Source organism: Cottoperca gobio, chromosome 7 (assembly GCF_900634415.1).
Source record: "Cottoperca gobio chromosome 7, fCotGob3.1, whole genome shotgun sequence".
In the NCBI taxonomy this organism is placed as follows: Eukaryota; Metazoa; Chordata; class Actinopteri; order Perciformes; family Bovichtidae; genus Cottoperca; species Cottoperca gobio.
In genome coordinates this window covers 22,534,913-22,558,482 of record NC_041361.1, presented here as the reverse complement: position 1 = coordinate 22,558,482, position 23,570 = coordinate 22,534,913, and the positions used below count along the sequence as shown (strand labels likewise).

Genomic DNA, 23,570 nt, shown 5'->3' with positions numbered 1-23,570 from the left:
TCAGATACACTGAGTAGAGTTCTCCACGATATCACAGCTATCAGCCTTTTGTGGATGTCTTTAAACAAGCGTGTCCAAACTAATATTCCTCACACAAGATGCAATTTTCCACTTCTTTGCGGTCTACTTTTGTTTTTGCTTTTTGTGCAACTGGCCACCAATGGAGACTTAGTTTTTTCTGACTGGCAGCGTGTTTGAGGTGTGTTCGTAATCATTCACTAAATAAAATGCGGATTAAAGAAAGCAACATATGGCCTCTAGACAATCCCTTTTAGGCTTAACTTGGTGCCCCGGCAGTAGCTGACCCTGCCTGCTTAGCTCATATTGTGACTGTGGCAGCAGGACAGCAGCCACCTAGGTTCCCCTGCCACCTAGCTGAGGTGACACCCACTCATCTGGCCTCAGCTGTGTTTTGCTAAAAAACTGCTACTTTACTCGTAGGGCTGTACCGAATAGTTCAAAGCTTCATTCAGAACGTTGACGTGCAAATTCAGACTTGTGTGATCCAAACATTTCCAATAACTCCAGAGCGATGTAAAGTCCAAAAGTCAACATTTCTTGAAAAAAAATAGATATCATAATTCAAAACATGTTTTTATCAAACAAAATATTCTGCTTGCCGCACACAAAGGTTGGTCCACACCTGTTTTAAGGGGACGGTCTAGCAGCAATCTAATAGCATATCATAAAACTACAATAACTATAATAAAAATCTTTAGGGCAACCACATCAGGAAGCCAGACATTCAAAGCATTATTGGAAAACCTCAATAGAAGTTGTGCAATGTAAAAAAAAATTCAAATGAGGCACAGCCTTACTTGTATCACCTGTTGTCTGCTTCCTGCTTTAACCCCATTAAGCAGCCACAGCAGCTGTGGCCTCCGGCTAATGTCTGGTAAATACTGGAGTGCTGATATAGGTCGTCCAATGGGACGATTGCTGTGTAATGACACAGCAACCACGTCCTCCCAGGAAGGAGGCCTGAGATTTACTATGGTTCACTATAATTTTGTTGAAAACAATAACGTAACCCATGAAATATTATTCAATCTAAAACAAATAAAAATGTGCACTGAACAAGATCTTTTCTTTCTGCAATGGAAAAAACTAATTTGTGTTTATTTATATTAGTATTGAGAGACTTGTTCATGTGCAAATAGTGTAGAGAGCCACATAACTATTTTATTTTTTAAAGTTATTGATTGTAATTGGGGTTTTGCAGAACATGCCAATATCAACATTGTTATGTGGCGATAGGGTTGTAGTGTTTTAATCTCTGAAGTAATAAATCATAATTAAGTGAATCCGATGCCTCCTGCGTTGTTGTGTCTGTCTAACTCTTTGTGATTCAAATTGTTGGCACAATATTGCATATGATCCACTTCGTCTTATTTCTATGTTAACATTTTAAACGCTTTCATATGTCGCCCTAATTCAGAAACGGGCAGTGGTGCTGTTGATTTGAGAAAACAGGCCAAGTTATTTCCAGGAAGTTCTTGCTCTCCGGATAAGGCTTCCTGTGTGCTCTCATTAATCTAAGTTTATAGACGGGATCGGAGCTTGTGTTCAGCCATTTGAACATCCAGTTAACAATCCAACGTTCCTCCACGATGGGGCGTCTTCTCCACATCCACACGTGCACTTTTAAAGTTGATGTCGTAAACACGGCAACACGCCCAGACCCCCCAAGAGTAAAGAGTGTACCACCTTTTCAGTGCGTCTCGTGCTCCACTTCCGTCTCTACAAGCTGTTGTACATGTCTATTCTGCTGCTGTGTCTTTGTTCTCTCGAGAAACAGCGTGTAAGCAGCATCTCACAGCTTTCTGTTTTCTTAGCTGTGAGACTCTACAACAGCTCGTCTCTCCGTCCCCGTCTACTATAATCTGTACTATTTCTACTACACCCTCCTCATAGCGTTTTCTATTTTGGTTTTATTTCTTTATTTTTCTTTGAAATCATTTGCCCTTTAGAACTTACACACTCTAACACTTACAAAAGGAATGTGAATGCATAGCTAAACATGTGTTTCTTGTGTTGGTAGTCTTGCAATAAGCTCATAGAAATCAGTTACTGTTAATTGCACCCATTGTTTAGTTTTTTTCTGCTTTTGATCATCTTTATTTTCTGTTTTTCTCCAAATAAAATGTGAATTGGCAGTGACTATACTGTACATTTGTCACTTACAAATGTGGTTCAACAGCAGTAACGGTAACAGTTAAAGCTTGTTGAAGTTATAATATAACTGGTCTCTCTCTCTCTTACCACAATTACGCTACACAATGCAGAGCTAGATCTGCCAGTCATTGAATGAATTTGGTGTTGGTCCCCTATAGACGCCGGCCTCAGTCTTCACATGTTGCTTTATTCGGTGTCTTGTTGGGTTGAGCGTGGTGAGGCTGCTCTGTAGTGTATTCAGTTGTGGTCAGTAAGGGTTTAACTGACTCGAGAGGAATCGTCTGTTAGCTTTATCCCTCCATGTTTGTGCCAATAGCAACCTACTCTAGTCCTTGTGGCTTTGTTGTTCACGCAGTTCTCCTGATTTTAGTTGCTACTGATTGACTGCCATTGAAGTCCAAGTCTGAATAAACATTTATTTTATTTGATGTGGTGTCTGAACTTCAAATGTTTCACAGTACAGGTACAGAGGGTTGTCCCTGTTTTCATCTTACAATTTGAACCTTTTGTCTGAGATTTTTAGCTTCATGAAAGTTAAATCCAACATTTCGTTGCCTAAAATAAATCACTACGCTCCACCCTTCTGGCTCCAAAATACCAAGATGACCACTGCCAAACCTGTGGGTTGATTGATTGCACTGCAGTTCTTCCACCACTCACTGCTAAATGGGTGTTTTTTAGGTTTTTGTCTTTTATGCGGCTTAGCAGCAGGGATTTATTTAAATCGATAAATATTTTCAGTTTCTTTAAACGGTTGGTTGATTGCCATGCACTGTAAAAGTGGGCTACAGTGTTTGAGAGCCTATAGGTTTTACTTCCTCCATGGGTTAAGCCCACAAACCATGCTACTTCTGTGTGAAAACTCCTTTAGCAAAGTGCAGTAGGAAGATTTTATTTGACGTCCCACGAGGGTTCCCACACACAGCCGGCTACATCATAAGAGCAAGCACATTCTCCTTTAATCGACTGGCAGGGGAGTTTGAGGTGGCCTCCTTCCCTGCCTCCTCTTCCGTGAGTAAATTGTGTTCAAGGCAACCGCAAACCGGAGTGTGTTCCAGGTTGAAACGAGTCTCTCTGGTTACAGTTTGATTAGATTAAGCTTCTCTTTGCACTGGGGAAATCAAACGTTTGAGTGCAATGTGACAGCCAAAAGGGACTCGCTACTGCCCTGCTGTGTTGTTCTCTCTCTATCTCCACTTAGTCTAGACAATCGGATATCATGTCATTTTCCTTTGTGATGTCAGTAAAGCAAGCTCTAGCTCCATGGTGAGCTGCGGCAGCAAGGCAGCCAATGTAAATGTTTGTCAGGAGACTTGGAAAGCCTGCAGAGTCTGGATCCTCTCATTCCAACCCAATTGACAGCAGCTCATTTCATGGATTACTGCCCGCTCTCTGGCTGATCCTTAACTCTGCTACTGGGCTTCAATCATCCAGCAGCTACAGAAACAATATATTCAATGGTCAAATCAATGAAACTAGCAATCTGTGAAAGCTTCCTGCAGGCTGAAATATCTACACAGTGGTAGCCTCCTGCAGGGGGGACAGTGGGTAGTAAAAGGTAATAATACTAGACCGTAAAGTTAGGTTGGCCTCTCAGACACAGTCCTAAAGTGACTCAAGCGATATCTCCAGAGCAGGAGCTATTTTGTGTCTTGTAACTATATGTCTGAGTGGACCAAGATGAAGTGTGCCGAGTTTGCACAGGTTCAGTCATTGGCCCTCTATTATTTCATATTTACATGTATCCATTAGGTGATTTAGTTATTTGTATAAATTAGGCCTATCGTAACTATGCAGATGACACCTAAATTGATCTAGTTGTACTGCAAAGGCATTACAGTTCCATGAATATTATCCACAAGTACAGTGAACATGAGTGGGTGTGCTTGAACCTTAATTTTACACTGACGAAGCCAACGTCTTTGGTAAAAAGGGAGAATGATTAAGACTCAGGGCTGGGTGATGCTTGATTAGGCCTCGTTCGTAAGACATGTCATAGAGAAGGTAGACGCACATTTCCAGTCACTTCTGGAATGTTTTCGTAGTGTTGCACTCGGTTTATGACCTAGAAAGTCACCGATATAGTCAAAAATGGAAAAAGTTAGAGTTCTCACCTCCACACAGCTGACCAATCACGGCGTAATGTGAATGTTGGATTGTTGGTTTTCGAGAAGTTACAGAAATGGTCAGACACAACCCCCCCCTCTAAATCCTCTCTGTAGCTGTTTGACCATCAGACAAGACGCATACAGTACTAGCTGCTTCAGCGCTCATCTTAACTCTGTCTTTGAAAATCAAAAACCCAGTCAGGCTTAATGCTGGACTCAGAGCTAAATGTTATCAGCCACAATGCGCTGGCCTACAGTGTGTCATTAAATATAGTTTTTTTTTTAAATGTCAATGGTTTAGGACTAAAATGCATCTTGCCTCGTCTTATGAATTCTCCTTAGTGGTCTGCTTACCATTTCCAGAGTTTAAACTATGGAGAAGAACATGGTTACATACACCACAGAGATGGAACGAGTTGATAAACTTGACCCAACAATGACTACCTTTTTTTAATTCAAGGTAATTGTTTAAGACCTTTACCGACTTTGACTGAATCTTTAGCACTCATCATTATCTGCTATCAACTTGCATCTTTACCTATTGAATATTTATTTCTCAGTTTATATATTTTCTAAAATGATGAAGGCTTTTTGTTTTCAATGCAGAGTATAAAGCACTTTTGAATTACCTTTGATATTTCCCTTGCCTTTTTTTAATCTTTTACAGTTGGTGTGTAGTCGTTAAGTAGTGATGCATTCTTAAACAATGTTTGTCTTTACTACGATTTCAAAGATATTGATATTGTTATGGCAAAGAAGACTGCTTGAACCTCTATAAACAGAGAGCACACTAATGAAGCAGTCTTGTGTTGGAATGTATCGTTAGCTTAACAGTGCACTGGTGGTGTTTTGCACTTTGCTGATATTGTGCTGAGCAGGAATTCGATAGCAGAGGTTAGGAGAACAGAACTGAACTACATTAACAATACCCTGGGGCTGGGCTGGGCTCCCCACAGCCAGGCCAAATCAATGCTCATAAGGGCAATCCATCAATGCTGGTTTACCTACTTACACAGCACATATTTTGTCGCATTCAGGTCAAATGAGTCCAAATGTGATCCAGGTTTAAACTCAAGTCATTGAAAGCTCTCATGGTTGGTGTTTTCTGTGGACTTTCTTTGCTGCAAATCAGCGTCATCTGCATTTAACATGCATTTAATGTTATTTATATGTGTGACTCTTAATTTAGGGTCGTCTGGTCCAGCTTCACCTGATTCATACTGGAGGTCAACACACCTGTAGTATAAAGAACAATGTTCTAACACTGAAGTTGTTCTTCATACTGAGGGTGTTTTTGAGCTACTTGGAATAAGTAAAGAACACAAAGTGCTGTGAATTGATTAAAATGTTTTTACCTAAAGTCAGTGTTCACAGTCACCGGACCCCAAATAATGAAAGCGCACTGGATGCTCCATCGCGACAACTGAGACCCTCACCACTCTGCTAGTCTCTCTCTTTTTAACCACAAACGGATATTCCTGTCTGGTTATTTTACCCATAAACAGTTTCTTATATATTTTCCAGAAGAAACAGGAAGAATACAGGTGGTGGTATCCTCCTTGTTCTTTATTACCCAAGTGTGACTTGCCTTTATGCTGCATTATTTGAATACCAGCAGAATCGAACCATTTATTTGGTAGGAAACTGTCATGCGTGTTGGTGAGCTGCTAACCTTATTTCAAAACGTGCATGTGCTGCGTTGACCTAATTTCCTGCATGTTGCAGGGAAATTGTTTGATAGGATGTGACATACTTGATAATTGATATTATGCCCACATAGGGTGTAACCGCAGCCTGAGGGGCACGTGGCTGTCCACACTATTAGCTTACAGTAGAAGAACTGTCAAATTCTCCCCCAAAGTATGGGCAAGGACACAAAAAGGCCTGTGTGTTTTTTCAGTGCCACCATTCAGGATTTTTGCACGTGTCATTAAAGTTAGTCTTTGGTGTTGTTCCTAGAAGGTGAATAATGATATCTGTTAAATTCAGGCCACTATAGACATAAAAAGAGCTCCTGGTTTTATTGAATTGTTGCTGTAAACATATTGTTCTGTCCTAGTCCACAGTGTGAAGTAGATATTGTTAAAGTGCTTTTTGTGGAGAAATTGTCTCTCGCTGTCATCCATCTTCTCTCCCTTTCACTTCCTCCCACGAGACAAGCCAACCCCTGTCAGCAGTGACAGGTATATCCAATGCATTTGCATTGCTTTGTGCTCATGTGGGTGTATAAGTAAATAACTGTGTTGCATGAGAGCCCAGATGAAATGTTGTGCAAATATACACACGCGCACGCTCAATCTCGTGAATTAAATCATGTTGTGTATGCACATTTTCTTATATTTTTTTCACTTTTGCACTGCACACTCCAGTGGTTTCCCTTCTGACAATGTTTCAATCCTTTTTTTTTTTTCTTGTTTTCTTGGCTCCAGTGGAGAAATGTATGAGCTCCATGCAGATGGGGACCCAGATGGTGAAGCTCCGCGGCGGCTCAAAGGGACTGGTGCGGTTCTTCTATCTTGACGAACACAAGTCCTGCATCCGCTGGAGGCCCTCGCGCAAGAATGAAAAGGCCAAGAGTGAGTGTCTACTTCTCTCTTACAATCTTAGGGGGGTGGGGGGTAGCAGCAGTATTTCAATATCCTGTAGTTCAATGTATTCATGGTTCAAACTTATAGAAAGCCATATGTGTCAGGTAAGGGCTTACGGAATGTTACCAGCATACAACAAGCATGTAACAAGCATATTTCACTCTGAATCTTCATATATTATCCTTCCAAGAGGCTCACTTGAGCCTTTGCTAATTCATTTAGTCAGCAAGACAATGGCCACTGCTGTTCTTTGTAAACTGATACGGAGTGACTGTTAACCAGACTAGTGCATTTTATTAATTCATTGTATTAGTTAAATAAGTCTCATGTCTTGGTTTAATGAAAGAAATCAAACAAAAAAACAATATGCAAATATTAGCTGCTGCTGTTACGAGGGGAGGGGCTGTTTAACACCTGCTCGTTAACTGTTATCATGATTTATTTTCATTACTGAGCTCTGTAGGTAGTTCTGTATTAACTTCCTTACATTTCCAGTGCACTGGAGTTAAAATGAGTCTGTAAATATACTGCTGGTGTTGCTAGAGTTTTGACCTCCTTTTTTAGAATATTTAAGGTAGGCATAGAAAGCAGGTCACATAAAATAAGTTCTTGCATTGATGCTTTCAAACATGCATGATATTAAAGAGATGCTGCTACCTACCTACTCTTTAGAAATGCTTGGCTAAAAGTGTTTGTGCATCAGAGATCAAGTATCAAACAGCCTCAGGATATGTGCTATTCCTGAAGTGAGACGTCCCACCCCTAAAACTCTGGGATCTCCTTCCAGAGAGGAGGGATTTGAAAAGGGAGCTAGCAGGGCGAGAGGAGTCGGCAATCACCTTCTGCGTCTTGTGTCTGATATTTGTGGCATATAATGGAGTAGACAGAGGGAAGGTTCACAGTCAATTATCACAGACGCTGTGCGTACAAACTACTCCAACTGTCAGGAGGATGGCCCCCACAGTGAGGATGTCACAATACCAGAAATGTAGTAGTCGAGACCAATACCAGTGACTTTCCACGATTCTCAATGCCAATTCGATACCACGGTAAAAGACAAAAACAACAATGCATCCTATGTACTTCAACAAACACTCTTTTTATTACTGTTTGCATACTGGTTTTTATTACAGGTCATCATTCCCCCTCTAATATCTATATTATATTACTTTGAAAACATCGCAAACAAACGTATTTAAGTTTCTCTCCAAAAATGACGGCACTCACCATGTTAACGTTATAATTTAACTTCGCCGAATACTAATTTTTACTGAAAACAGCATGAATGCACCACAATGCTTCCAAATGGAATCTCATTTTACCGGCATCTAACAGCAAGCAGCTCGCGTTAACTAGCTCTCCTCTTGCCGATTTCAACACGGATTTGTTGTTCACAATGTAGCATTATGATGTGAGTTTACTGCGTCCCAAAACCATTCTCTGGCGTCCCTGGCGCTTAACCAAATTCCACAATGTTCCGTGTTTTACAGTCGATTCCATTTTTAGTATTAAATTCTGCTATTCTGTCCAAATTTTTCGCATTAAGGAAATCATAGGGGCCCCATGCCACAAACTCAGAATGAGGAACACAATCATTGGTATATAGTGAGTACAGCAGAGGTACGAGAACACAACCCTGAGGGGCCCCAGTGTAGGGCAGATGTGTAATGCCATATGTATTTTAAGCTACTGGATGCCTACATTTTCCTCGGGATCAATAAAGTATATCTAGATTCATATATTTCCTAGAGAACATATTACCGATCTTAACCACCTGCTTCTTATCTGACAGAAAATCTTAAAATGCAGTTGTATAAAGACTGATTTAATAAAATCAATAACCAAAACCCGTACATAAGTGGCGGGGACCTCCAGGTGCTGCAGGACACTGTGGAGGAACAGACTTGTCCACTTGGTGATCCAGGATAAGTGGTATCATGAAGATTTAAGGCATTTGGCCCATTAAGTTGTTGCTTCTAAACATTCCCTCAGGGTTGGTAGTGTTCTTGTTATTTAGAACTGGACATTTATTTTCCCTGCAAACACAGATAAACTGCAACAAGCACACACAAAGATTCCTGCAGTGTTTTAGAATGAAAGAAGGCAAAGGCACGCCTGAACAGCAGCAGCATCTTCCAGTATGTCTCATGGGGACTTAGGGGCTCAGTTTCCTGTTGCTCTCCCTCCTCTGTAGCCCTGCATTTAATAAGCTCCTTAAGTCGACTTAATTATTCATCGGCTTTAATCTGTCCAAACAGTGTCTTGCACACACTTGCCACAAAATGAAAATGGCAGGTGGGTTGGGGCTTTCTTTAAAGACATTTAAGCTAAATCACGGAATGGAACCTAAATCTTTAACTTTTACGGTTGGATGAGAAATGCTACAAGTCTAAACATTCTTCAGCTGATCAACTCCTGAGAAACCCTAAAAATAATAATGTGTAAAAATAAAATACTTTCACACACACACGAGACTAACGGCGTCCTGTCGATGCGTAAAAATCCGAAAGGAATTTAGAAAATATATTAAAATTTTAATCAAGGCGCTCTCGCGCTCACTCTCGCGCTCACTCTCGCTCTCTTTCACTCCACCAAACACTCGCTCCGCACACAGGATGCACACACTTCACTTTTTGTGATTATTTATTCAGTAAACTCACTATTGACACGTCCAGGATACGCACCCTGTTGTTCCCTGATAATACTGCATTGTAAACAAAACACAAATCCGTGTTGAACTCGGCAGGAGTACAGCTAGTTAAAGCTAGCTGCTACTTGTTAGCTGTTAGCAGCTGGTATCGGAGGTGCTATTGACTTGTATTATGGTGCATTCAAGCTCTATTCGGTAAAAATATGTATTGGGCGAAGGTAAATTATAACATTAACATAATTCAATGTAATCTTGTAAAATAATTTTTTTGGCGACAAACTTCAGTTAATAGTTGTTTGAAGGAGATGTTTTCACAGCAATATAAAATAGATATGAGAGAAGGAATTATGACCTGTTTAACTTCCTAACAAAAAGCAGTATTCAAACGTAATGAAGGAGTGTATGTTGAAGTACATGGGATTTATTGTTTTGTTTTCTACCGTGTTATCTTGTTTGTATTGAGAATCGTAGAATTTCACTGGTATTAGTATCGACCTCTACATTTCTGGTATAGTGACATCCCTAAGTATATAGGGATATAATAATACAGATTTAGTCACAGGTTTTATTTATTTTCTGTGTTTTGCCTTCGTCATGGTAAAAAAAGGTTGATGAATATGTTTTGTTGCCGTTTTTGTTGCCTCACACTACTGATAACAAAACCAACCAAAAGAAATGCAATGTGGCAGCAGAAGCAGACGGTATCTGCTGAGCAGTCCGCCAGAATGGTGTGGTCATGTTAAGTTACAGTATGACAAACATTGCATTTCAATGTCATGCGATACGGTTTACATATTCCTGTTCCTCTCATGATGTTTTATAATAACTTTGATGATCCTCTGACTTTTCATTTAGCGCCATCATCAGATCAACATTTTAACGTGTCCAACATTTTAGATTATGACCAAACATTATACATGATAAACCTCAACATGTTAGCTTTAGCATGTAGCTCAAAGCACTGCTGTGCCTAACATTGTCCGCTTGGCATGACTGTAGACTTTTGTGTCGTTTTCAGTCTTGATTGATTAAATATTTGATCATGCTGTCACAATACACGTCAGGTTTGTCCAGGTCTCCAGCTGCAGGGTTTGTGAGGAACACTGATGGCCACATGGGAGCTCACACTGCACAGCAGCATGTCGAGTGTCTTTGACATCCAGTAGTATATATACATACAAGTGCCACAAAACTTCAGGGTCTATGTGCAGCTATGTCACTGCATTATGAATGAGTGTGTTATGTGAATAATATTTCATCCCTATACTGTAGTATATTGTTTGACTGAAAGACAGATTTATATATTGCATATAGTTATGTATGAAATTGATATAGGATAGGATGTTGTTTTGGCGAATGAACCTGGTCTGTAAAATTTTCAAATTGGCACGCAGGCTGAACAAGCAACAAGGAGTACTGGGGAAAACTAGTGAACCACTCGAGGTAGTATCTTCTGGTAAAATATCATTACCATCTCATAAATGTTGCATCCTAATAAACAGAGCTCTCCGGGCACTGCTCGTTCAGTTTACTATTGTTAATCCTCTGCATCATAAAACCTGAAATAGGATGGAAGAAAATTTAATGCAAATAACAATTAATTTGGTATTTTTCCAGAGGTGAATGCTAAAGACTGCAGAAGGAAAAGTTGGGTTTCATGTCCTGAGTTTTTGCTAAATGGGTTTTATTTTCTATCAGTTTTTGATAGTCCAGAAGGCTTCAAATCTGGAAGTCTACTTACTCAATGGGTGGAAAAATGAATTGAGGAAAGTAGCAACATCACCCAGTGTTTCCCCTACCATTGTTTCAGGGGTGGCGTGTGCCCCCCCAACGGAGCCCCGTGCCCCCACTGAAATTCAAGGTGTTTTTTGTTTTTGTTTTATATTCACAACTCACTTTTCACATTGAACAGGTGCTCTTTTATTAAATAAACTAAACGCTTATGTTATTTATCTAATTTATGTGCGCGTTTCAGTGTTTACTGCGTTGCTTTGCGCATTCACATTCTCTCCTCCGCTCTGTTTTGCGAAGGATGGGTCTTCGCTCCCGACACACACACACACGCGTGCACACACCTACAGTCAGAGACAGAGCGAAGGAAAGGAGAGAAGGGAACTACTTAGAAATCGCACCACGCTCACCCTGTGTTACCTTGAATTCTTGAAGAAATCGTTGTTTTTTTCGCATGTCTCCACGGTGAACAAAAATTTTAATAACGAGAAAAGTCTTGATGAATTGATGTAAATGGTGGCCGCCTTTAACAACAGTAAAACTATATCAAGACATCAGTTTACAAACTCACATGCAACTCGTGCAGAATAAGTCTCATTTAGTCTCACACTTGCACGCTTAAAGTAGCGGGCCATCAACTGGATAAATGAAACTTGGATTACACTGCGTGAGTAATGTGAGAAAAACCTTTTCTTACCGTGAATTCTTGAAGAAAACTGTGAGTAATGATATAAAAATAATCATCGAGGTGAAGGTTTCCTTTTTAAATAAAAGTGCTTTGTTACATTCCACCACTGACTAGATGCCTTCCTGTTTCCTCCAACAGTCTCCATTGACTCTGTCCGGGAGGTGTGTGAGGGGAAGCAGTCTGAGATCTTCCAGCGCTATGCGGAGGGCAGCTTTGACCCCAACTGCTGCTTCAGCCTCTACTATGGAGAGCATATGGAGTCCCTGGACCTGGTGTCCAGCACTGGAGAGGAGGCGCGTACCTGGATCACAGGCCTCAAATATCTGATGGCAGGCATCAGTGATGAGGACAGCCTGGCCAAGAGGCAACGCACCCGAGACCAATATCCTTCACTTACACAGCAGGGGGGTCAAGGTTTGATAAGTGGGCTGGTGATTTGAGGGTGCAACTTCCTGAGTTTATCTGTCTCTGGATATAAACGCTACACAAAAATGTCCATAACCTTCATGCTGCCTTTCCTTAACCCCCTCGTGTCATCACATGGCTGAAACAGACCTTCACCGAGGCTGATAAGAACGGCGACTGCAGCTTAAGCATCAGCGAGGTGATGCAGCTCCTGCACAAACTCAATGTCAATCTGCCCCGACAGAAGGTCAAACAGATGTTCAAGGTATGGAAACAACAAGGGCAGAGCCACATCAGGGCCTTCACAGTGGGGAGTTGTTTTTCTTTGACTTTACCCTGAAGTCCAAGGAAAGAAAAAGTCCACTTTGTTCTGTGGTTGCTCAAGTGAATATTTATCAGCAAAGGTCGTCTCACAATCGTACTGACCAAGTGTCACAAATGGTTCCCTCAGCTAACACAGGATACTGGAACAACAGTGTAACATTCACAACTGATGTTTACCTGCAACTGTTCAAACTGGATTCTAATATTTGGACATAACATTGAAATGTGTTTATGGTAGAGGCAACATATTCAAAACGTTATTATTATTTCTATTTACAGTACATTTTTTAAATCAACAGTAAATATCGTTTATACTGTAATCCACAGACGTTGTTACTGGCTCCTGATGACACTGTATTGTCTATACAGTGGTCTTCACTATTTTTTACGCGAGAGCCACATTGATAGGACAAAGTCAATAGGAGAGCCACTTTTACCGCAAAGTATGAAAAGCTACATCCAGTCATAAAAAGCACGTCTGTTTATTAATCTGTCATCCCACCCAGAACATACAATATGCAATGCCGCCAACTAATGCATTCAATAAAAGCAGGATTATTTTAATACTGGGATGATGTTGTCAAACTCTGCAAACAATATTTCTGCTGAAGCCAAAAAACAGTGTTTCACAATTTATGAGTCTGAGAAGGTTCTTTTGCCCCAGCCAAAATCCATGCGATCTCAAAGGATGCCTCAGTTAATCGTTCAGCTGTATTAGTTGTCCTGTGTACGAGCCTTTGTTGTCCAGAAAGAGAAGAAAGCTACTCTATTTTTTTTTTTTTTACTAATTTCTCTTCCAGGTGCGTAAGTTTCATTGAATTTCCGATGCGTCGTTTGGAAATGCAGCTCCAAATGACTTCGCTTGAAACCAGAGTGGGTTTGTTTGCATATTAAGCACGAAGGGTTTGACTCGTGGAGGACAAATAAAAAATTCCTCTGTCCACTTTTCTTGAATTTTCCTATGCTCGTCTTGTATGAGCCATATGTATGAGTACCTTTTTATTTTTTAACGGGAGCAGCTGTTTTCTGTCCACAAACCGCATCTTCTGCTCGATTCCGCTGTGGTTTAATGCTCCAAAGACTAATCTTAATTTTCCTTGTTTGTCACGCTTTGTTTCTGTCCACCTGGTGTGCAACTTTTTAATAAGAAATCGATCCATTTTACGTCCGTAGAAACACACGCAAACTAGCATGTAATGGTGAAACGAGTAAACCGGAGCCAAGCTAACGCAGGTACGAAGTGCCAGGTTGGTCGTAGTATCCTCCAATTTAAATGTTCAAATTTAGCGATATAATTATTTTTTTAGCAAATGTCCATATTCATAAGCATGCTTATGTTAACATATTTTTAATGACCTTAAGTTTATTTATTTCTATACTAGCCCACCATGTATCTACCTGTCCAAGAGCACATTCACCATTGTAGTGCAGGATAGACCACCAAAACTGGCAACTCCGCAGTGAGTCAGTGTCGGCCGAGCAAGTTTAAATATCTTGTTTCTAGTCTATATTTACATCTTTTATCAATTATTATTATGAATTATTTGTATTATTTGTAGGCTAATAGAGCAGACACTGTGTTTTAATGGGTTGTATGTAATAGCCCTGCTTGTTTTTATGAAATATCTGTATTGAATCATATCTATCACCCCTTTATTTAGCCCACTGCCACGCGAGCCACCAATTAAAGCTTGGCGAGCCGCAGGAGGCTCACGAGCCGCGCAATGAGTAACACTGGTCTTTACACTAAGAAGACAAAATAATGTAAATTCTTATCAACTAAACTCTGGAAACACTGCTGCAAAGGTCATGCTCGGATGGTTCAGGTCTCTGTTTTAGGCGATAACAGAATTGTTCTATTGTGGAACTATCGCAGGGAAAGTTTGAGGGGACATCTTCTTAACTCTACTGCCACACAGCCCCTGACCCTCAGCGGGAAGCTTATGCCGCATGTCCACTGCATGGTGCGGCACGGCTCTACTCTACTACTACAAGTTGTGCTTGTAGGAGCTGAGCAGATTCCAGAAGAGTAGAGTTAAAACACTGCTGACCACTGATCAGAGAGACATGGGACATCCTGCACATTCCAGCAGTACTATAGAGGAAGTGCAGACATTCCTCTCTTTGCATTGAAGATGAGGTCACAGCAGTTTTACATGGTGTCGCTATGCAGATCAGCTGAGAATCCTGTCTACACTATGAGGGTACTGTCCGCAGTGGAGGACGAAATAGAGGAAAAGGATCTGGTACCAAAAGTGAGTCGAGTTGAATCGAGCAGAACCATGCAGTGATATTATATCATTGTCATGGGGTTGTCTGGGCAGAGAGAAAAAGAGCTGTTTTAAAATTTAACAGTCCAGGTGTGGATGTACTCTTGGTCTCTTCAAAGCTAAAGGTCATAAATGTCAGTACGTTTGTTCAGTCGGATCCTGAGAGCAACACACTAACAAGAAGATTTGATTCATTGCAATCCACTCAACTCAAATGAGCCATTGTAAAAAAATGTCATAACACTTTAGGATTAATGAGCAGTACACACAGCATTGGAGAGAAAATGGCCTCATCAGGTCACTTGAGATACTGCTGGATACTTACTTCCTGGCAGCTTGTGAATGAGCAGTAAAGACACTTCAATGTGCAGATGTTGGCCAACGCACGGCTCAGCCACTAACTCTCCTCCACAGCAGAGGGATTCGCATGCTGCCGTGTTAAGCATGTCGCTTTAGCCTTCCTCCAACAGAGCAACTAGCCATTTAAGTCCAGCGGCCTGTTGATGGTCACCCATATGGTGCCGCTGGGGCACAGATGGTCTCCGGTGTAATGCGAGGTAAACGCACCAGGGACCGATCTGGCCTCTTGTACCCGTCTGTGGACATTCATGGAGATTTGTGTGTTGACAATCTCTCGGCTAGTTTTTCTGGCTTAAGCTACTTACAGTGGAGAGGGGAAAACCTGCGGACCTCTTTCATAGTTTGAAGACGTTTACTACTGAGTCTGTACAGGTACAGGGTAGAACAAATATCAGACAAACCTGCAGCACCACAAACTCCAGCCTCCCATATGACATAACATTCACCACCTCTTTAAGCCTTAGAGACATGTCAAGGTTTTCTAATCATAAATCTGTAATAAACACTGTTTTGTTTAGGTGTCCATTCAATTGAATAAGGCTTTAGAACATTATGATTGAGTGTAATAGGAGGAGTGTGTCATAAGTCTTTCATGGGTCGATACCATTTGGGCCACAGATTTGGTGCCAAACTTAACCATTTTTCACCACTCGAGAACTGATCAACTGGTCAAAAATCCCACCAAAATGCTAAATTAAAACTCCAAGACCAGAACACCATATACACATTTTTGCTTTGATTTGGTATCAAATAAACGTTGACCTTTAGAGATTACAGCTAGAATTGCATTTTTCGGCAATTGGATTGCGAGCACTTCTGTTCTGGAAACTGCTTCAATACATATATGAGCCATACATTCTCTGGAAGCCCTCTGTTTGTAAAGTTGTATAAGGCTGTGATTATCCTAGAGCTCGCAACATAATTGTATACAGCAAGGACAAGTAAAAAAAGTCTCACTAAAATGAAATTCCTACTATGGGGACTATTTTCGTCACACATGAATAGAATTCAGGGCTCATTGAATTTCTAAGAGTCTCATCTTTTCAAGTCTTACCCAATTAATGCATCACAAGACTGTTTAGGGACCCACCAATGCAGAACTATTCTAATACACCATTTTTAGAATAGGCGTAAATAACACTTTGGAGTATCTCGGAGGGTTAAAACACACAAAGTAAAGCACAATTAACACAACTGAGAGAAGTGTGTGTGCACAAGGGTCCATCTCTCAGTCTTTGAAACACACCCAGTAGTTCAATTTAAATATTTCAGTCCAAATAAATATCCGGTTAACTGTCCGGTTCCACCAAAAAGCAAACAAACGCATAAGGCATGAGTCGGTCAGTAGACTCCTGGTAAAGGATGAACATGGTTCAACCTGCAGGGAGAAATAAGCAACTCGCGGGAATAACCTGCTCTGACTTTAAATGCTGTTATCGTGGCAGTTCAATTATTTTCTTTTTTTAAAATCTTTTTATGGTTCACAGTTTGATACAAAATGTTTGAAAATAAAGCATCAACCACTTTACCTTTTTGCTTTGTAAAATTGTCCAATTATTTAAAAAAACAACAACAAAAAAACTGTTAAAGACAGCTTGTCTTACTAGTGCTATTGTGTTGGATGTAATTTAGTCCAAATTATCTGGTGGTGTTTTTATCCTCAATTTCTCTTGGGCACATTTGCAGGATTTTATGATTTTTCCTGTATGCGCACCAGGAGGCTTTACCTCCCAATTGTTCCATCATGAACTCACAATAACACATGGGGAAAGTTCTAAACACAAGCAGAGTGGAAAAATACAACAGAGGGAGATACAATTTAATTTGTGGTGCCCGCAGCATTTATCTATTACAAATACATTAGCTGACGAAGGCTGTGAGATGCACTAGAAAGCTCCAAAAAGCTAGTAAGTGGAACTTTTTCATTTAGATTCGGTCATACACAGTGATCCCAAGGTTTAAAAATACACTTAAGTACAAATCTACAGTCATGTCAGCAGCTCTGTGAGGCTCCATACCACTTTTTCATGTCCGATACTGATACTGCAATCGTTAGTATCTGCCAGTCTCCTTCTCTTCAACATCTAAGATGTCAATAAATAATTTGTATGGATCCACAGTGACCTAAGTGCCCTAAAGGAAGAAATGCATAGCACACAACGTGACTCAGTTATGCAATACTACTGTTTTTTTAAATACTTTTTCTTTTTCACAGAACTTTTTAGCAGCATTTTTGATTTGTCAAGACCATTTAAAGATTAAAAATGAAACTTAAAGTGCAATATTGTGCAGAAGTATAAATCTCAGTAATTAGAATAACAAGGAATTATAGTTCTAGTGTAAAATACTGGAAAAAACACTCAATGCAACCTGTACCGCAATGAAAGATACTTTAGGCTAATGGTTTGCATTGAATTATATTTATTTATTTATTTTCCCCAGATATCCATCCAGTGATTTTTGCCAGTATTAGACGATACTGATGATGAGTATCTGATCAGTTAGTGAAACTGAGACTAATGGGAATGTCTTTAGTTGTGCAGGTATTTAGTAATAAACCAAAGTATTGGACGCATTGAAATTTTGACCTGATGATAAAGAGGATCACCAAAGTTATTACAATTCGTCCTGAGGAGAACATGAATGCATGTCCTCAAATGTAATGGCAATCTGTCCAATAGTTTAGACATTTCACATAAAATCACAAGTGTCAAGCTCGTGGTGGCACTAGAGGAAAAGTCGGGGATTACCACATTTTGAGAACTGAAAAGATTTATCTGTACAGAATGTGGGGCCAGTATATCAAGTAGATGTTGAGCTATTTTGACCTGCTGGTGGTGCTAAAGGAAAAGTCTGGGGGTTACCAAAGTTAGGCAGATGTATCCTCCGGGGACTCTAATCATAGCTAGAGTAGTAAATGACAGCAAAGAAGCTTCTCTAGCAGAGGCTTCGCTTTAATCATTTATCACTGTGGAGACTTTCAGATGTGGAGGGAAATCTTTGTATGAAGAGTAAGTTGCAGTTCTAACTGGTGAATCCATATTAGCTGTTGAGCTTAAACATGGGGAACAAGCCTGCTAACAACCTAAGTGGCTTCGGTCATGCATAATGAATGGAAATGAATAAGGCTAGATTGATGTTTTCTGTCCAATAAAAAGACAGCTGGGCTTCGGCTACTTTGTTATCCTCCTGGGGCTGAGATTTGTCCTGAATTAGAGGATATGCTTCTGAAAATAACTCCTTCGCTTCGGAGAATGTATAATGAAGAAGCACAGTATTTTCATGTTTTGACCCCGTGTTGCTCAGCGTCGGTCACCACTGATTATCCTATAAAAGATAACTGCAAAGTGAATGTGTATCACTGCAGCCTTGCCACAACACAGTGCTTGGAGTTATCGGTCTAATAAAGCTTGCCTCATGACTAATAGTCTGTATGCATCCGTCATTCACAACTTGGCGACAACGAAGTGCCATGTATGCAAAACCATCATCCGAGTGCGGTGACGGGAAGTGTTTGCCTTGTTTATCTGAGTCATTTGGCTTCCTGTGTATCGGCTGTGTCAGGCAGAGAACATGGTGGTGACAGTTGGGAGGATAATTGTGTTAGGGGAGCCAGTTTTGACGTAGGATTTAGAAGACTGACACCAATACTTTTGCCCAATTAGTGAAGAGGACTAATGTAAAACCTGTGGATTCCTTTCTAGAGATGTTCTAATCCAATACACTGGATTGGTATTGGCGTCAATACTCGCCATCGAGTAGCGTCCATATGTAACCAATCCATATTCAATGTAGTTTATTCATAAATGTCTTCACATAACTCATGTTTACATTCATATAATCATGTCAGGCCACCAACTCATTTTCAAGTACCACTGTGTACTCCCTGGTACAAACATTTTAATCTTTACCCGATGTGGAAGCTTTGCGGATTTAGTATTTCTACCCTTTTCCGTTCATTTAAACATACTGGTGCAGTGCCTGTTTGGTTGTAACCAAGGGGCAACCATTGGTCCCAGGCTGAAAAGTGTAACCAATGTGGAAGTGCTTTTAACCTGCTTTCTCTCTCATATCCAGCAGGGGGTGACTCCACTTGTTGCAAAAAGGAGGCTAGTTGTATGGAAGTCTATGAGAGTCTTCTCACTTGATTTATTACCTGAGTTTATGATCTCAATCGCTAGTTTCAAGTCTTCTTCAATACAGTATGATGTTCATTTTGTAATGTATGGTCCAATTTATAGTAAAATAGACAATGAAGCAGGTAATGCTTTAGGGCGTGGCTACCTCGTGATTGACAGGTCGCTACCACGGTGTTGTTCGGTTTGGGTGTTTTACATGTTTTCGTTCAACATCTTTAAGCTTTCCACAGTGTGCGCGCAACTTCATGAAAGTTAATTTTAACATTTTGGCGCTCTAAAAAATGTCTTGTGCAGCTGTAATTCGCTCCAATCTCTCGTGTCCCTTCTGGGAACAAGATAGCAACGGCTATAAACAAAGATTGCAACGACTAGAATGCCGAACTCGAGGAGGGATCTTCATGCAATGGACCCAGTGCAGCACTTAATTTGTTGAGGAACTCTGGGATACGCCTCCACCCAAAAGCGGGATGGATTTTTCATATGAAGGTCTATATCAAAGTATTCCCACACCACATTGAAAGAATGTATACACTTAGACACATGACAGTCAAATAATAAAGTGTGTAGGATCATATTCACTCGCTGTGGGAGGAGAAAGTAATTTTAGATCTATGCATGGCTCGCTCATATATTGTTCCAAAGCGCAGTGTGTTGAGGATACTGATTTGCTCAGAGGCCAAGCTCCAGCTAGCACAGACGTCATCTCCCTACAGTGAGTGGCTGCCTCCAGTGCTGCTTGGCATATGGTGCCGGTCACAGACTGCTTCAGTAAACCGAGGCAAGGATTACACGGGTCATGGTGTGACCTCCTGCAGTGCTCCCCTTAGGCTCGTTGAAGCCTTTTGTAGGCTGATGCAGTATCTTTCCAGCTTGTTACAACTGAAGCTATCAATGGTGAAGGTTCAATGTGTAAGATATGCCAGAATTTAAACGACAACCTTAATTCTCTCCATGCACATCTGTCAAACATTATATTGAGTCAGTTTTTACAGTATCTTAACAATAACCATCACAGTTGGGCCTTAGCATCTCATATACTTCATATAGAAGCTCTAGTTAAAATGGCAGATTTAGACAGAAGTCAGAAGGAGTGGAATATGCTCCAATATTATCCTATAGCAACCAGAGATCGTAGGAGCCTTACAGGAAATCAATTGAAGTAACATATTTATTTGACGTACATTAGTAATATGCATATTAGGAAGACCAAGGACAAGACATTATGGGACTGGTTCAAGTTCAAAACCCATTATGCTCTGCATTTCACAAACAACAGTTTCCCAGTATTTTTGTAGTTTGGGATCGGACCAAACTCAATGTGTAAGGCTGCCGGTATTCATTTAGCATTTAAGGCACAGTTAGGAGATGGTGGTCCTAAACTTGGAGGGATGGTCAGGTGATAAATCTATGCATGTGTTTTAATGCCATGGTTTGGTTATAGATCTTTTTTTCTCATCTTCTCACATATGTTCTGTAATCTCTACACACAGTTCTCTCTCTAAAAGTCTTTATCAGCTCCTGAAAACCAAAGGCAGAGTAGCACCTCAGAATGTTATAAGGCACTGATGTGTCTCCTACATTTAGTCAGACTCGATATCTAACCAAGTTGAAGAGGTGGTGTTAATAGATGTGAAGTTGGCTTTGAACATCTGGTGGAAGTCTAACGTAATGATTTTCCCAAATACACAAATCCTATGGGGGACCATCTAAAAGGATAGGGAAAAGGGGAACTCTGCATTTGAAGCCGATCATCTGAAGGTATAGCTTTTAGATTTAGAAATAAATGTATTTTACATCCAGAGAAAGCACTAAATTGAGTGTTATTTGTATTGTATAATTGTAAGTAGTGATACAGCAGGGTTAGACATGGACATTAAAACATCATCAGCAAACAAAACCACTTTATGAGATTTCTCCAAATTTGTTTTAAAAGTTTTGGTCAATATGACAATTTCCCAGTAAACAAAGCCAGCTCAATAAAGACATTGTTCTCCTACTTTGGTGTAGAAGAACTTGACTGGCCTGCATAGATCCTCGACCAACACCTTCGGGATGAACTGGAACACTGACTACATTTTTGCAGAAATAATTGCTCAGTGAAATGGGAATTGTCCTCTGGCAGATTTATTGACTGTCTATTATTGCTGTTATTTAGGTTTTAAAAAGTTATTCTTGTGTCATTTATAATACAGTCATTGCTATCATCACATAAGTATTGCTGTTATTTACTCAGCTGTCTGCAACCATGTTGTAAATGACCTCTCTGTTGTTCACATTGTCCTTACTTTGAACTTCCTCTTTCTCAGCTGTTGCTGTGTGCCTCCTGTTTGGATTTCTCTCTTGGCACCCCCCCCCCAACCCTGTCCATTTTTTCTCTCTTTCATCCTCCCCCTTCTCTGATTTTCGCTCTCTTCCTGTGTTTGTTTGTGATTTCAGTGGACCCCTCTATTTCCAAACGCTCCATTTAGAGGCACAACATTTTTAGGAGCCCTGAAGCTGCCGACCTCAAACTCAGGTGTAGTGAGACCCAGTTCCGGCATCTTGCATGAGCCACTGCCCTCCCCAACCCCACAAAAAACACACACACACGCGATTCCCCCCCTTGTCAGACCAACTGCCACGATTACACACTATAAGCCAACTCATGCCTACAGAGTTATGAAGGCTTGAAATGCATGTTTTTCATTTGACTTCCCCAAGTAGATGAGGAGTGAGAGAAGAGAGTGAGAGAAGTGATGAAGAGTGTGAGAGAGTGAGAGAGTGAGAGAGAGAGGAGAGAGAGAGTGATAGAGCGAGATGAGAGAGAGAGAGAGAAGAGAGATGAGGCGAGGGAGAGAGAGAGAGAGAGAATATCTGCTAGGACTGGTGTTTTTTCGCAGAGAGCATTTTTTTCCTCTTAACCTTTTCAGTGTGCTGCACTTGCAGGGTATTCAGTTCCTGTGCCTTGAGGACATTTAGTACCATTCTCTATCCTTTGTTTTTTCTTCATAATTCTGTCTGAAATACTGTAGCTGGAGATTTAGTACTGGTTGGATGATGAATATTTATTAGGAAAGGGAGAATGCACAATGTCTTGTTTTCCCCCTTTTTATCTCAAACTGCGTGGCTCTATGTATAAAGACCAGTCAGACTATTCAGATCTTTCACATTGTCCAACACAAATCCAGAATCAAATATGTTAAAACCATTGCCCTGAAAAGTGGTAAAGGTATTCACTGCAGCTGTTGGAACACCCCGCTTCCTGTTTTTGACCTAAGTTGGGCTAACTATGCCTGGACTTATCTCAGTAGGCTACTAGATGATCAGGGGTATAACCATACCATTGAGCTTATCATCTATCTTTGGGTGAAATTAGTCTATTTCCCATAGCGTTGAACTTCTTTTTTAAGGTGAACAGTTTTGCTGGTCAAAGGCACCTCAGGCAGCAGCACATAATATATTGAGTTCAGTTCAGCCTAAATTTCCCCTTTTCAACAAATCAAATTCTTCTCTTTATAATCTCGTCTTTGTGTCTGTACAGTTGCTTTCCTGATCATGGTTGTCCAGTAAGCATTTCACCGCAGTGGTCAACAGACTATTTGGATCTACTTCTTTCACATTGTTTGAAACTTTTGATGATGAGTAATCACAAGGGTTTGAGGTACTATAATATACAGGACTGTCTCAGAAAATTAGAATATTGTGATAAAGTTCTTTATTTTCTGTAATGCAATTTAAAAAAAAAAAAAAAAGTCATGCATTCTGGATTCATTACAAATCAACTGAAATATTGCAAGCCTTTTATTATTTTAATATTGCTGATTATGGCTTACAGCTTAAGAAAACTCAAATATCCTATCTCTAAATATTAGAATATCATGAAAAAGTATACTAGTAGGGTGTTCAACGAATCACTTGAATCGTCTAATTAACTCGAAACACCTGCAAGGGTTTCCTGAGCCTTGAAAAACACTCAGCTTGGTTCAGTAAACTAAATCACAAGTATGGGGAAGACTGCTGATCTGACTGCTGTCCAGAGGACCATCATTGACACCCTCCATCAGGAGGGTAAGACACAAAAAGAAATTTCTCAAAGAGCAAGCTGTGCACAGAGTGCAGTTTCAAAGCACATCCACAAAAAGTCTGTTGGAAG

The 23,570-nt window shown here is 40.4% G+C and overlaps 1 protein-coding gene across 1 annotated transcript in view; it reads left to right on the top strand.

Moving 5' to 3' along the window:
* The window catches only part of LOC115011040 (1-phosphatidylinositol 4,5-bisphosphate phosphodiesterase eta-2-like), a 37,579-nt gene that overhangs the window by 5,030 nt on the left and 8,979 nt on the right, over positions 1-23,570 (top strand). Inside the window, exons 2-5 of the mRNA XM_029435970.1 lie at positions 6,713-6,859; positions 12,079-12,322; positions 12,481-12,652; positions 18,864-18,922. Coding sequence (XP_029291830.1) covers positions 6,713-6,859; positions 12,079-12,322; positions 12,481-12,652; positions 18,864-18,922 — 622 coding nt within the window. The remainder of the gene's footprint in view (positions 1-6,712; positions 6,860-12,078; positions 12,323-12,480; positions 12,653-18,863; positions 18,923-23,570) is intronic.